This window comes from Pan troglodytes, chromosome X (genome assembly GCF_028858775.2).
Source record: "Pan troglodytes isolate AG18354 chromosome X, NHGRI_mPanTro3-v2.0_pri, whole genome shotgun sequence".
NCBI lineage: Eukaryota > Metazoa > Chordata > Mammalia > Primates > Hominidae > Pan > Pan troglodytes.
This window is the reverse complement of record NC_072421.2, coordinates 103,280,470-103,297,394: the sequence shown is the minus strand read 5'-3', so window position 1 is coordinate 103,297,394 and position 16,925 is coordinate 103,280,470. Positions and strand designations below refer to the sequence as shown.

The window sequence follows — 16,925 nt, the reverse complement described above, 5'->3', positions numbered from 1 at the left end:
ACCAATCTCTACCAGTTGGAAAGTAAAATAAAATGTATTTCCTGTGGACAGTAGGTCAGCAGTGACATTTTTGTGTAAAATAATAATTGTAACAATAATTCTTACATAGCTCTCACTCTGTGCCAACAGTGTTCTAAGTACTTTTTACATACATTAACTTACAATGTTCACACTCCTGTGTATTATTGGTATACACATTTTACAAATGAGGAAATGGAGGCACAGAAAGGCTAATTTGCCCCACATAAAAATAGATGACATTTTAATCTTTTCTAGGTATTTTGCCACTCTATCAAGAAAGTTAAGGACTCTCAAGCTTTTGGATGCTTAGAAAATACATCAGAGGAGGACAGAAACTCAGATATCTCTGCATCCTGAATTCATTGGTGGAATTGCTACTGTGCCCAGTAAAGTAGGTTAATCTAATCCCTATTCTTTGACCTGATATGATAATTACAGGCATAAATTACCTTTTGAAAAAAAAAAGAAAGGCAATGTTTTTATTGGCAATGTCAGCATATAAAGTATGTATTTAAGAAAAATCACTATGTGGTTAGGAGCAATGAACTATGTTGGGTGGCCTCAAGGAACTAAATTGTATAAATGCTCTGAAGAAGAATGATTTGTGTGACTGGCAGAATGCTTAGGAAACTTTTATCTCCAACCACAAATTGACTTAGAATCCTAAAATGCTAGACCTAGACAGGATGTAGATAGATAATCTAATACACTATTTTCTCTCTTTTTAAAATGTTGCAAACAATAAAAAAGTTGCTTGCTGAAAGAAGCAAATGGAAAAAATAAACTCTCATATTTTTTAAGGATTGTAGGAATTTAAACTTGACCGTGATCCCAAATCCACTTCTCCATTTAATCCACAAATGAGATGTGAGCATCTACTCTGTGACCAGGACTATTACGGACGCTTGGACTATAGTAAGGAGTAAGATGAGACCACTGGTCTTCAGCAACTCTTCATCTATTCTGGCATTTTCCATTTCAGAAAGTAAAGGGGGCTGGGCCAGTGGTGCAGACCTGTAATCCCAGCACTTTGGGAGTCCGAGGCTGACAGGATCACGAGGTCAAGAGTTCGAGAGCAGCCTCACCAACTTGGTGAAACCCCGTCTCTACTAAAAATACAAAACTTAGCCGGGCGTTGTGGCACGTGCCTGTAATCCCAGCTACTCAGGAGGCTGAGGCAGGAGAATCACTTGAAGCCAGGAGGTGGAGGCTGCAGTGAGCTGAGATTACGCCACTGCACTCCAGCCTGTGCCACATGCCACAGAGTGAGACTCCATTTAAAAAAAAAAAAAAGAAGAAGAAAAGAAAAGAAAGAAAGAAGACGTAAAGGCCCTCTTTCCTACAACTTTCCTGCCTAAATTGTGTTTCATCTTCTGGTGTTATGGAAAACAATTGCTCAGCATCTTAGTAACAGAGACTATGTTCATCAAATCCCACATCCTGCCTATTTCTCTCCCTCCTCAGATCTGCCTTTTTCTGAGTATCCAGGTCACCACCCTAGCTACATCATTTCTTACCTCACACCTGAACTATGATAACAGCATCTTAGCTGGTCTCCCTGTCTCCATTATCTCCCCTTATCTACTTTTTCCTGCATCTACTATCAGATGAATGCTTCACCACATTTCTCAGCCTTAGTTCTCTCTCTCTTTCTCTCAACAGGGTCTTGCTCTGTTGCACAGGCTGGAGTGCAGTGGCACGATCTCAGCTCACTGTAACCTCTGCCTCCCAAGCTCAAGTAATTCTCCCACTTCTGCCTCCTGGGTAGCTGAGACTACAAGCACACACCACCACTCCTGGCTAATTTTTGTATTTTTTTGGTGGAGACAGGGTTTTGCCATGTTGCCCAGGCTGTTCGCAAACTCCTGGACTCAAGTGATCAGCCCACCTTGGCCTCCCAAAGTGTTGGGATTTCAGGCATGAGCCACTGCACCTGGCTCTTATTTCTTATTATGTCCTCACACAGAGTCTGCTCTTGCCAACCAAATGTGCTTGCTATCAGCTAAATAAGACCGTCGTCTTATTCTTTGTTGAATCTTTCTTCTCATGTGCTATTCTCTGCACTTGAGAAAATCCTATTCTTCACCACTGTTGGATCTATTCCAAACTTTTATCTTGCTCCAGTCAGCACTGAATTGCCCCACCTCACTTATTAATTTTCCTACACTTAAATGTGTTTTATAAATACCCCCCACTTTCTTCATGTATATGATGTATAAACTGCTTGAGCACAGGGACTTCAATTTTTTAAAGGATTTCTATTATACTTTATGCAGTGGCCAGTTCACAGTGGGCACTCAATAAATGCTGATTTACTTTAATACCATTTGGAGAAAATGTTGAGCAAACAGCAGTGAGCATTTGGAAAGACAAGTTAGATGAGTGTAGGTGACTTTACAAGTTCTGATCTCACAGTAATTAAATGGACTGCTGAATAAGCTTACATTTCCTGTGGCTGAATCCAGTTCTAAACCAAGACAAGTTTGATGTAAGAGTTTGAAGTGAATGATTATTGTTTATCAAACTACTCCATACATTCATCAGAAAGCCTTAATGCTCAACACTGTGATCTCCTATCAGACATAGCAGAACAAAAATGCATGAGTAATAGAGAAATTGAAGCCAGACCATTTTCAACATCAAATTCTGTCCTAGAAAAGAGCAACAACAATTGCAAGTGTTCAAACTTAACTGGTCACTATGGAACTATTTTCTGTCTTGAATCTGGTTTTATCAGCACACTACCTCAACTTGGGAAATGAATATCAGGAGTGTAAAGATTTATATGTGCAATTTTCAGGATATTTCCCTTGGCCATTACTCAATTTTCTAGAAAATACTTGGTAAAAACCAACCAATTTATTTAAAAACAAAATGTCAAATGGCAGTAAATGCTTTATAGCAGTGGTTTCATACTCCCGTAAGCCCTTCAAATATTACATGGGTCAAAGACTCTCCTTCTCTTTCCTGCAAAAATTTTTTTTCCTTCTCACACTTACCATTCTCCAACCTGTTGTGGAAGTTATCCCCAGGATACTACTCATTCCCATGTCCTCTTGGACACCTCTATAAACTTCTCTTTCATAACTGAACTCTGTTTCACCCTCTGATTGCACTGTTTCCTCCAATGCCCTACCATGTTAACCATCAATCCTCAGACAAAATAACCTCTCACATGATGCTATTTTTGGTTCAAGCCTTACCAGAAACCTGCAAATCTGTACTCATATTTTTGAATAGTGATTGAAAGTGGACCAGATTTAGACCTAATTCAATTAAAGCTTAGAGGCAGTGAGGACAGACATCTTCTTTTCAGGTACCATCCAGCCACTTTTTAGAGTTTCCATAGTTATATTGGAGCCCATAGATTATCAATCCCACCATATTTCATATTTTGCCTAATTAAACCCATGTACACATTGCCCATATTCTTGAGCATTGTTTGTTCTCATGCAATTTTAATTTCCTATTTGTCTATGGTTTTGTACATTTCTCATTTGTCTCATCATTTCTTATATTTTCTGAATGTTTCACCTTAAAAATAACCTGTTTTAAAAAGTATACATTCTTGCATACAATAACATAACAATAAATTTGTTATCATCAATATATGATAACTAGTTCTACCAGTGTTTTTCTAGATTTCCAAAATAAATTTCAGTGAAAAATTGAGAAGAAATGTTTTTCCCCTCTGTGAATACAACTAGGAAAATACTTCATGTTCTAGACTAAATACTTATTATACCCTTATGGGCTATATCTTTTAAAAATCTGAGATGAAAATTAAATTTTGAATTGCCATCTAGAAATAAATTTTTATAGATAGTGTACACATTCGTTCCTGAAAATTGTAGAAAAGCTTTCTTGTCAAATTCCCCAGCACAAGTGTGAATGCTCTGTTTTTGAGTACCTACTAGTAGTGAAAGGACACATTGTGGCCAGCCAACTCAAATTGCTACCCACATTTAATCATTGTAAATAGAGTAAGCAGAGAGACTCACGTTATATTTTCAGAACTTACATGCTCAATACAGAACTATTAGTTTAAAAATACCACCAAACATTCATTTGAATTAATCTAGATTTCTGTGAAAAATAATATAATAAAAAATACAATTGGCCACTTAAACTTATATTACATGAGTATATGAGTTCATGCAGATTTTTAACTTAGTAATTACACATAGCATTAAAGAACAACCACAGTAAATACAACTTTATAACACTTGGAAACAGTTCAGAATTGATAAATTTTCATTTTGAAAGACTTACTTACAGATTTTACGGAACAAAATTATCTTTCTCAGTGGAAAAAGTACATCTATAAAACACCGACATGTGTTGAACAGGACTTTTCAAAGGAGCAACTAATTGTCCCGCTGTGAAATGAACATGTAGCACTGCTAAGCTTTCACCTACTGTTGGTGCAGAATGCATTTTCTGAATGGCTGGATACAGAAAAGCAACAGAGAAACAAGCACTTTGAACAAAACTCGTGGATCAGAGAAAATCAATAATGAAAAAAGATCAAAAGAAATAAAGCATATTATCTGGTGTTCTCTTATACATTTGAGAGTCACAATTACAAGGGGTGGGCAAATTATTCATTTTTACACTCTGTGTACATTTGTCCTTGTTTTATGTTTGTCCAAGAACATGATTTAAGAACTATTGCAAAATGCCAAAATTGACCTTGATTAACAAATGATCCTCACAGGCATCTAGGTGGAGAGCACATCTAATTTGATTAATTGGAAAGAACATAAAGTAGTAATCCATAATAAATACTAGAATAGGAGCACATTCCTTACAGCAAAAAGGCAATACTTACTTAGATTATTTACAAGGATTTTCTGGCATGGTACAGTCACAGTCACTATGTGATGATGGAGAAGTTTAGCCTATCAAATATATACTCTTCGAAGCACCAGGAGTAGACATACTTGTGCAGGAGCCTTGCACAGATGGCCATATACTATATATACAGAATAGTCTGTTTTATAACTACATTGCCGATGAGAAACTGTGCAATTGCTGCTCTACCACTAGTAAACATAAATCATTTAGCACTTCATCTGCGAATATTGTTGCAGTACTTCTTTCCAATTGCTGACACTTGCAGTCTATGTATTTAAATTCAAATGTCAACGATGTTGAAAAAAAGCAGGACGATGTCCATATCTTCATATAATACTTATAGCAGGTCAAGGAAAAATTCCAAATGTGAATTTGTTAGCAAACAATGAAATGTGTACTTCAAAATGTGTTTTCAAAGTTGTAAAACTTTTGGAATTAGAAAGCCACAAGGGCTGTTCAAAATCATCCTAAAAGAACTCACAGCCTGTCTATTCATTTGCGTAAGAAATGCATATTGTTTACCTATCTACCAGTTTGCCTACAGAAGATGTGATTCTCTAATAAAACTAAAAGCTGTTATTATGAGCTGTTGATTTAGTCTACAGAAAGTGTCCATTATGTTGAAGAAGTTCTCATTTTTTCTCAACTGATCTTCCTCTACAAACAGTCTTCTAACTGGAGTGCATCAACATTTCTTTCTTGATAATTCCTGAGTTTTCAGAACTCTATAGAAGTCATTTTTCCCCTTAAACTTGGTTCAGAATTTTCAAATTCAATTAAACTGTTTAAATTTTCTTTATTTCAAATACCATGTGAATACTGAAATCTTTTTAAATATGGGCAAGACAGCTCACCTACTAAGCATGCAGTCCATGTGCTATCATAAAAGCTACTCTAAGACAACAGGATTTTAAAATTTTTGTTTTCAGGAAGAAATCAAAACTGTACATTGGAACAAGGTGCCATACTACAAAAGCAGGTCCTTCTTTCCCCCCACTATTCTGGAAATGTAAACAAAAATATTTAAGTATAAAAGCCATTTTTGTACCTTTTTCTTCAAACACTTTTTTAACACAACGTTATTAGGTGTACTTTATGCTTGGTATAGCAGAAATTCTCTATGCTTATCTAGCTGTTCAGAGGAATTCAGATTTTTCACTACCAAATATCACTGGTAAAGCTAAGCTCTTTGGAGGATAAAGGCAGCAAAGAACTGTTCCTATGAAATTCCTGGGTATCTTTCAGGGTGTTATTAAGGGGTAGCTGTCCGTTGAGTAGCGTCAGAGGCAGGTTACAATAAGTATGGTGGTTGCCTAAGGAAGGTACTGGCAAGGTCGTGGCTGGTATCTCATGTTTATAACCTCTGCAACAGTGCCTCATTTGCACTGAATCTGAAGGGTGGAATTCAGGGAGATCAGCTTGAGATGACACCAGAGTGGCTGAAGTACTGGTCATGGCAATAGAGGGTGTAGGCTGGAGTTCTCCAAAAAGTCCTTGTTCTGCGGAGTCCAGAACATGGCACCGAGGTAGCATTTCTTTTTTCTTGATGGGCATTTCATATACTAAGTGCTTCCAAAACTTAGAATTTAATTTGCTGCTTTTGGGTCCCTTCCACTTGATCAGGGACAGAAGTTTGATGCTACGCTTTAGTGATTCCACTTCCTGGCAATTCACTTTCCCTTTTAATTCTGTACACTCAATCAAAATCACTTTGATTTCTCCACTGACTAGCATGTTATGGAGTCTGCTTTCCAGTTCGAAAATACTCCATCCCCGTCTGAGAATATAGTCTGGAGTTAGCACGATAATAAGTCTTCTGCTTTGTTCAACATATCTTGTGAGATCTTCCATGTATGCTACAAATCACAGAAAGAGAGAAAGAGTAAAACAAAGACATTGCCAGTCTCTAAAGCATCAGGTTTGCACACTAGTATAGCAAAGATCCAGTCTCTCACTAAAGTCCATCACATTTTCTTTTCTTGTATGGTACATTCCCCTCCTTAAAACTGAAAAAAAAAAAACTGCTTATAATCGTTATTTTCTTTTCCCTCACCATTACTTACAGTGTTTTGTTGGCTAACATAAACTCTGACTTCTTCAGAGCTTAGGTGTATTTCAGTGATTTTTATTTATGTAATCATTTATTTCAAGTCAGGCTTCCAAGCTAGTACTCTAAGTGAACAACTAATCAAGGAGCCGATGAAAAGAGAAATGGATCCTTTTAATAAATGCAGAGTTACTGTATTTATGGGTTTTGTTTGCTTTTCTTCTTTAATTTTATTTTTATTAATATTATTTATTGTAATTGACAAATACTAACTGTATGTATGGCCCCTAGTTTTCAACTACTAAACAAGGAGGGGGCTATGTATACTAACTACTTGAGAGATAACTGTGATATAGAGATGGTGGAAAATCTCTTTTAGAATCATAGCTTGTTTCTCCGATTATTTCTGTCATTTGCAAACTTAGGTTCTCCATTATGCCCTTCAAACCCAGAGATAGGGAAGTGGTTTGTGCCCATGAGTTTAATTGGAACTGGCTGCTTTTGTTCCAAGGAAGAGTGAAGAGTAGAGTCGGAGGTGGGGGATGGTGTGAAATGAACAGTGAAGGAGTCTACCAACTGAAAAGTAAGTATTTGCCCTACTTTGTGGAGCAATTCTGAAAGTGAGGTGAATATGTTATCTATGGCTTTTACATGGTAGAGAAACACTCAACTAACTCTGGATTTATTTATCACATGAAATAATCCCTTTGGAATCATGCTTCCCAAAGTCTTATCTGCCAAAAATGGAAACACACACATGTGTTAACAAATGGAGACTTAGACACAGGTGCTACACCAGAGAGCTGTCTTTACGAAGCAGAATACAAGGCCTTGTCTAATGTACAGTGCCCTCTAGCAGAAGCAGTGCTTACAGAAAGAAGCATAGCAACATTTGTCAACACAAATCTGCCCAAGGTTACAGACTGCTTTCAAGGAGTCACATTCAGCACATATTGTGGGGCCACCAAACAGCTCAGTACAAGCAATTTGAAAAGAGAAACTTATTTTACAGATGCATATTTTACAGATGATCTCTCTTTTCTAAGGTTTTATTTTCACTACTTGGCAGCAAGAAAACTTTTACAAGTGAAAATGAGCAAACTTTCTTTATACCCTACAGATAAATAAGAAACTTTTAAGAGATACACATAGAATTGCCCATTTAACAATTTGTTGTTACTGTTCTTTGGGTTTTGACTTAATACATTTCAGGATCTTTCTCATGCAGTAGTTACAATGACTGTATCTGTCGGGATAAGGCAGTGTCTAAGAAGAGAGGGAACTTTTAAGAATTTTGATTGTTTTATTTTAGAGATTATGCATTCAGGGGAAAAAATAAGCAGTGAAATCTGCAAAAACAAAATGAAACAAAAAAAAACCACAGAAATAGTAATTGAGAAGTTATCCCTCTGTAATTATCACTTAGAGAACTGGTGAAACAGAAGGGAAGGAAAGGTAGGAAGTTTCAATAGAGTGGAAAAATATTTTCCCAATGTATCAACAGCTCTGACTCTTCATTTTCTTCCTTTCTTTCTGCTCCCAAAAAGAAAGAAGTTATGTGGGAAGCTTCATCATTAGAAGTTGGATCTGTAAGATACAGTAAAATAAACTATCATGCATTTTTCTCATTATTCTTTTCACCTTTCCTCCAAAACAAAACAGAACAAAACCCAAACCCAGAATCATGATATCAGTGCAGGAGTCAATGAAGATATAGTTTTACCCGGTGAATTATGAATTCATTATTAATTTTATAGAATCATTCTTCACAAAATAATTTACCAAGGGGTTACTTTGAGTAGTATTGTTCCCTAATTAATTACAGCTTGTAATTCCATTTAAAAAAATTAAACCTTGTACAAACCTTGTCAGTAACACTCTGTCACATAAAGTGTACCTCTAGGAACAACAGAATTTTTATGTGTTAGTTTTTAGTCTAAATGTACTTTTATTTTATTTTTTTATTTTTTTGAGATAGAGTCTTGCTGTGTTGCCTAAGCTGGAATGCAGTGGCACAAACACAGCTCTCTGCAACCTCGACCTCTTGATTTCAAGCAATCCTCCTGCCTCAGCCTCCTGAGTAGCTAGGACTACAGGTGCCAGCCACCATGCTCAGCTAATTTTTTATTATTATTTTTTATAGAGGTGGGGTCTCACTATGTTGCTCAGGCTGGTCTCAAACTCCTGGCCTTAAACAATCCTCTGTCCTCAGCCTCAAATGCACTTTTAAACTATGCTTTTAGAAACTAAAGCTATATCTATACATGAGTCTATCAACTTAAAGAAAAGAAATTACAACCCAGGTATCCACACTTATAAGAGAAACTGTACGCACATGTAGTAATTCATTTGACTGGGATGTCATGGGCTTTGGCTTTGCTAGCTTCTTTTTGGGATGAGGAAAGGAACAGGGTAACATTTTCCCTCCATAAGTATGGTTCTCCCCTTTCATCCATCTATTATATTTTGCCATCTGACAGTAAAGCAGTATGCAATATTTAGGGTTCTTGGGGCTTCTTAGAGACTTATTAGACAGAATTTACATTTGCCCCCAGAAGGAATGCCTGTCAGTACAGGTCCCACTATACTTAGCTACACGGGGTGTGGGAGTTAAAGGGAACCTTGGAGAGAGGGAGTGGTCCCTGTCTCCTGCATACTCAACTGGCTGTGCTTATTCTGGCAAAGCCTAGTGGAGAGTTGAGGCAACCATCCAGATAATTCCTGCTGAAAACCTCCTGTAGAAGAAAAAAGGTCTAAATTATCCTGGTTTGCCCTATATATACATTAATCATATGCACTAGAGTCAGTCAGTCAGTATATCAAAATTTTCCCTGGGTAGACACAGCCCCAGTGTCCCAAAGAAAACATGAGCCATTTGCTTGGGCCCTGAATCTCGTATTCCATTTCACTTGGTGAAAAACCAAGTGGAAGTTTTCAGATGTGAAGCCCACATTTCACTTCTTGGGATGATGATCAGTGGCTGGGCAGCAACCTCAATGTTTGAAAGCAGCTGGGGAGGTGCCTCTAAGAGCTGACTGGCTCTTAGGAAAAGAAGGCGAGACTGTGCCCTAGCTTCCATATTCTGGCTTGCTCTCTGTTTTTCTCTCTTTTTCTCCCCCATTTCCCCCTCTCTACCTCTGTCTTTATCCCTTTCTTTTTCTGCCCTTTTATTCTCTTTTCTTTTTACTTCTTTGTTTTCTTTCTCGCTCTTTTTACCTATCCCATTCTTCCTCTCTATCCTATCTCCCTCTGCCTCCTTCCTTCTCTTCTTAAGTTTTCTTTTGTTGTCTTTGGGAAAATATAAGAACCTAGCCATCACAGAAAACAAAAGTAAATGAGGAAGAAATCAAATAGGTAGAGTTCATATTTTTTACTTGCTAATCTTTAGCCAGGGAATTGTTGCTGGCTTCTATCAAGCAAGTGCCCCAGTTTCCCCTTCACCCCGGGGTTGTATGTCTGCATCCAATGACTGTGATCTGGAGACTGATACATTAGGCCCATGTCCTGTTTTTGTATGGCTTGTGAGCTAAGAATGATTTATATATTTTTAAAGAGTTGTAAAAGAGAAGAATAAGAAGATATGATGCAACAGAGACCATATATAATCTACGAAACCTAAAATATTTACTATCTAGACCTTTACAAAGAAGTTTTGCCACCCCTGAATTAAAGACCAAGGAGGGTGGTTGGGTTTGGAAAAGTTCCAAATAATCTAAGCAGAAACAGGTATCAAGTTAAGACATCGCCAGCCCATAGTTAGTAGTAGTCCCTGACAGGCAGTGGGGTTTGCCCTCATAGGGTTGTGGTTTTTTGGGAGACATTTTAGAAACCTTCAGAAAATGTTTTTAAAAGCTTGTTACCACGAAGAGATAATAAAGAAACGTTTTTCAAAAAAAAAAATCCCTAAATCCACAGCACATATGAATACTCACTAAATCTTGCCTTGACTTGTTCCGGCAAATTTAGCAACTGAGTAGCAAGAATCCCTTAAAAGACTTTTTCCACATAAAAATATAAGATATCCCTTAAATAAAAGGTCACTAAGTCATTTCTTTGCAAGCTGTGGTTTGATGTAACTTCTGATGACAGAAAAGACCAAAAGGGGCTGTGTCTGATAGCCTTCTGTTTCTCTAGACCAGTCTGTGAAACCACAGCAGATTATCAGACATGAAACAAAGCCAAGTACATTTAACCTTTTCATAATCTTCAACAATTAGAGAAAGAAAAAAGTCTCCTTGAACACAGTTTTGATAGGGTGCTTAAATTGATATAATTAATTTTTTCACATTATAAGTGCAAATGAAATAAAACTTTTTCTTTTGTCTCTGCTGGGAGTTGACAGAGAGTTAGGAAAATATTCTGGAATAAAATGCCTTGCCACTAGACTCTCCTTGGGATATGTACTTATTAGAGAAATGAAAAAAACATCATGCCAGTAGCACCAGTATTTGTAAAAAGCAAAGAAAGTTGCTACCTAAAGCCTTATTAAAAACAAAGCAAATTCAATTTTAAAATATCTTTCAAGGGCCATTGTATAAAACAAAATTCTAGTGCATTTAGAGGAGAAATAGAATTAGATCTAGAAAAGTGACTTAAAAGCAAATTATGCCATTCATTAACGAAGGAAAAAGGCAAACTGAAGGAGGAAATAGAAGCAGGAAGAATGGCAGCCACAAAAGAAATTGCTTCTAATGGGAGACATACACTTTTCCAAAAGAATTCAGTACTTTCTTAATTCTCAGGCCATTGAGTCTACTGCAGATGTAGGCAAGAAGGACATGGGAGAAAAAAATCTATATTCATGAATTTCTATGTGGTCTTACTCCTGCCTACTAACCATCTGATTTCTCAAACTAATCAATTAGCTCCTTATAAATTATTTTTGTGTTGACACCTCCACTAATGTCAAGGTCATTATCAGCAGCATATAGGATATATTTTTTAAGAAGTTAAAAGACAGATACTTAGCCTGTAAACAAAAGCATAATTTATTACTTTCCAGATTCATATAATAGTAATTTGATATGCTTAAATTCACAGTTATGCACAGCAGCTATTATTAGTTAAAAAGACACACCATTAGGGTGAGACAGGATGCATCAAAACAGATAATACTCCACTAATTTTTGGTGAACGTTAGCTAATTTATAGCTATCAACAATATTTATAAAACCTATAGGTTAATATATCAAGACCTAAAATCAAGCCTACATATGTTTCCTATATATCAAAGAAAAATATATTATTCACCACTACATAGTTGGGGAAAATATCACACATTTGCTATAACTAGAGGCTTACAGTGGGTTACCTTATATCACTAAAAATACTATCTGAGTTTTATATAATGATTCTAAATACTAACCTACTGGCATAGTTACACACATTGACTCTATCTTGGCTGATGTTGCTAAAGATTTTAGGTCTTGATTCTGTCTCTGACAGATGTAAGATTCTGTGTCTGTTGTTTGCCATGGAGACTGAGGCTACATAATGTTAAGTTAGCCGTGTGTGTGTGTGTGTGTGTGTGTGTGTGTGTGTATAGGAAGACTTTTTTTTTCTTTTTCTTTTTTTTTTTTTTTGAGACGGAGTCTCGCTCTGTTGCCCAGGCTGGAGTGCAGTGGCGTGATCTTGGCTCACTGCAACCTTCGTCTCCTGGGTTCAAGCAATTCTCCTACCTCAGCCTCCCAGGTAGCTGGGATTACAGGCATCTGCCACCACGCCCAGTTAGTTTTTGCATTTTTAGTAGAGATGGGGTTTCACCACATTGGCCAGGCTGCTCTTGAACTCCTGACCTCAGGAAATCTGCCCGCCTCGGCCTCCCAAAGTGCTGGGATTACAGGCGTGAGCCACCGTACCTGGCTGGGAGCCTTTCTAAATATGTGTGATATTACTTGTCCTACAAAAACCTTTCCTGCCCTCTCCCCTTCCAAATTCTTGGCTTGATAATTCACAGTTAGCTGAGCTAAATTTCTTAGGCAGGAGTTTTGTTCTCTATAGTATGAGGGTCCTAATTAATTTTGATTAATCATTGACTCAGCAGCTAACATGAATTTGCTGAGACCTGATGACTACAGGGAATTGTGTGTATTTACAGTTCTGAGTTTGGAGGCTATATTGCTAGTAATGAATCCTGTACTTTCACATTTCACCTGTGGGTGAGTGGGGAAGCATGACGGTGTGAAGAATCCACTCTGAATGCTGTCCACATTTCTGTCTTCTTTCTCTTCTCTCTTCACCTCTTCACAGAGAGTAGAGGTAGGGAATGGGACACATTTAGAGAAGATTGAAGGAAACATAAAGTGGAGAGTAGCAAAGAAAGCAAACCTGCAAAATACCCTCCACCTCTTTCTTTCTCTCTTCTGAAGCCCTAAAAGCTTGTAGTGTAACTAATTCTCACTGGTGCAGCCTTAATGAATATGGAACAAAGCCACTTACTACTTACAGTCTTTTCTGTGTTTCCTCCAGTACTTAAGACAATCTTATCCTGGTTTTATACTATGTTTTTTTTTTTGTTTGTTTGTTTGTTTAAGATGCCTGTTCTTTGTGCCACCCAAACAGCAGATTTCCTGAATGAAATTCTACATAATCAACTCTAACCTCTACCTCAAACTTTGATGAGAAATATTATTCTATTGACCTCAGTACATTGCTGGACATATTGAAGTACAGTTTTTTCTCTCTTGACTTTAACATGAAGGGGATGATGGACACGTTCAATTTTATTCCATGTGAGTAAAGTTCACACAATATGTTAAATTTCCATGATTGTTCATGTCACCCCTCCCTCAAACTTTTTAGGTCACAGACATCAGATTGTCTGGAAAACGATTTTATTACTCCCCAAAGACAACTTACTTAAATGGTGTCCAATCTGTTCGGCTATTAGAGGAACTAGTGGCAATGAATGCTTACAGATCCATGTACAAAAATGTTTTTTTGCATGCCTCACTTCAGAAGTGACTAGGGATCATCTGACACCAGATGTATTCTCTAGTCATTTGTCATTTCATTGTCAGCACAATCACATGGCTAGTACTAAGCATTAAAGAATTGAAGATTAGTGAGGAAAGGCTACCAAATGCAAGAATGTAATCAGACATTATACTTTTTCCCTTAAATTACTGAAAGTCTTAGGATTCCTTCATGGAAAATTGAGCATAAAGACAAATGAAAAGATAATTCGACACATGAGGCTAAATTCATGAATATAATTTAAAAAGATGTGGCCAATAAACCATAAGCATGATAATATTTTTAGTTTTCTAGTGTATTTCTTGAATGCAATCATGCATGAACAACTCACATAGGGATCCTCATAGTCTTTCTATAAATAGAAAGGGAAATTGAGGTAAAAGCCTTCCAAGGATTTTTTTCTCTTCAAAGTTCACTTAGACATCTGTAGCTTTTTCTAAAGCTTCATCCAAAACTGGTTTAATTTATAATTGTTAATAAATATTGCATATGCACCTTTCAGCACCTTACTTTCTTACTTTTAAAGGGAAACAAAGAGTACAGGATTGGGTTGTTTCTACTTTTAGTTTTAGAATGCTATTTTCTCCATCTGACCAGTGGCCCTCAGCCTGATTCAATAACTTTTTACATTTTTGGTTTTTATTTAATCTCTACAGAAACACTTAGATAAGATAGGCCCAAAAGCATAAATGGTACTCATCCAAAAATGTCCCCAATCTCAGGATCTCAATTGCACAGCTGGGTTCTGTTGGTCACATGTCAGCTTCAGAGCACATCTGTTCATTCCTCAAGGATCCTCTAGGCCCCATGAACACAATGTGCTCTGTGTAGAGTAGTTTATACCACAAAAACCAGCAGCTGCATGGGTGAGAAAAATCTCTACTTCTCAAGTTTGTGTCTCTAGGCAGTTTGAATAGGGTGTTTTCTATCTGGCTTTCTTCTGGTTGCCTGTCACTTCTGACATTCAGATGCCTATTGGCAACAAAGCTGCTTTCGCTATTCTCAGGGACAGATGTTTCTAGTCTGGGAAAAGACAGACCAAACTTTTACTGGAAAGTAAGAATTCTTGCCATATTTAGGCACCCAACCTGAGAAAACATAAGGAAGATCCTGGCCACAGGCTCAAGAATGGAAAGGTAGTCACTGCCAGGAAAATAATGTCCAGATCGGAACACTCAGTTTCAGCACTTAGGAAAAATATTTGCATTAAATCTCCCCATCTCTGCTGGTTCATAATGGCCAAAGGACAACATATTCCTGGTAGGGCATGGGTGGTACAGACACCCCCAGCTCACCTTGGAAAGTGACATCTTTGTAACCAAGGTTTCTGAGAATTCTTGGTTATATGAGATAGAGAGAGAGAGAGAGAGAGAGAGGGAGAGAGAGAGAGAGAGAGATTTTCATGTACTTTCGAAACTGTGTACATTGGAAAGGTTTGTGTGTTGATGAGGTTGAGTTGGAATACCGTGAGAGTAGTACAAAAAGACTGAAGATACATCAAAAGTGAAGACGTTAAATATGAATGGGTTTATGTCATAGATGTCATTAATTTGATTCATAGAAAATTATTGTTGTGGATCAAGAATGATTTTATGAAGTCTGCTTTCATAGTCCTCAAAGGCCTCATTGCTAGTTTTCAGAGGAAGGAGTAGTCTTAGGTCAACATGTTTTAAATGAGATGTGAGGGACAAACACAGCTTATAATACTGTAACTAGGTTTCCCCCCCAACAGGAATGTGTCTGTATTTATATAATATAAGCTGTTAAATCTGTACCAATGGTTGAAAATACAGACCACAGAAGCTTCTTTAATAGCACATATACACCAAGTCCAAAATGTTCTACTCTGTCATTCATGTGTAAATCAAGTATATTATTCATATACTTCATTGACTTCCTGAATGCGTGCTAAAAATGCCAAGGAAAAACTCGTTAATCCTGACATGGTGACTGCTCAGCTAACTCTAAAATGTTGATGGAAAAGAAAAATTGTCAAAGGGCCTTTTTAAGAGCCTCTGCAGGTTACACTCGCAAATCGGAATTCAGAGAACATGAATTTCCTCGTTCAGGAAGGAAGGATTAAAATCAAACACCCTCCAGTGGTTGCATCTAAAAACTGCATAGTTGTCCCAAATGGCTTACTTGTAAAAGGAGTCTTCCTGTGCACCATTGAGGACCCAAGATCCAAGCCCCTACTCAGTCTGATTTTAAAGCATTAAAAGAATTTTCTATGGACTATAAAATCTCTGCCCATCCTGATGACATTTTTCAAACAAAATCAATAAACATCTATGAAGCATCTAATGAGCTCAAGTCTTCTGCTAGATGACTATAGGGATACAAAAATAAATGAGATATAATCCCTGTCCTCATGGAGTTTATAATCTTGCTGGCTAGAAAAGACATAAATAGATGAAAAGCTAGTAAAATTATTTTAAAATGCAAAATGTCACAGGCGTACAAATTTACTGTCAAATAAGTGATTATACACCATGAATTCTACAGCTGGAGAGATTATTATGGACTTTTCACAGAGGCAGTGATATGGAGAAGGATAAGTAGGATTTGCAAAGTCATAGAGGACTAACATGAACAAATGCATTACAGGGACATACAATGTATATCAAAGGCACAGTTTGGCTAGAGTGGAAAGTATGAGTAGAGGAAGTGGTAGGAGACAAATTTAGGAGATAAATCTGGGCTGGCAAAAGATTGTATAAGTGTTTAGCTAAGGGTTATAAATTTTATCCTGTAGTAAATAGTGAATGATTCATTTGTTGAACACAGAAGTGACATGATCGAGGAGATGTACTTGATATTAGTGGGGCTGAATGGATGGGAGGAAAGATAAGGAAGATAGAGGGATAATTAACATTGAAGGAGTTAGATAATTAGGGCCTACACTAGGATGGAAAAATGAGAATGAAAAAAATGCAAGGGACACTGGATTTGGGAGAAAGACACAGAAGAATGAAAAATGACTCTGAGGTACCAGGATGTTCCTTGGAGAAACAACAAATGTAGA

The 16,925-nt window shown here is 37.1% G+C and overlaps 1 protein-coding gene across 1 annotated transcript in view; it reads right to left on the bottom strand.

Annotated features, from left to right (window-relative positions):
• Positions 1 to 4,745: 4,745 nt before the first annotated feature.
• The window catches only part of IL1RAPL2 (interleukin 1 receptor accessory protein like 2), a 569,253-nt gene continuing 557,073 nt past the window's right edge, over positions 4,746 to 16,925 (bottom strand). Inside the window, exon 9 of the mRNA XM_001139071.5 lies at positions 4,746 to 6,734. Coding sequence (XP_001139071.4) covers positions 6,037 to 6,734 — 698 coding nt within the window. The 3' untranslated portion in view covers positions 4,746 to 6,036. The remainder of the gene's footprint in view (positions 6,735 to 16,925) is intronic.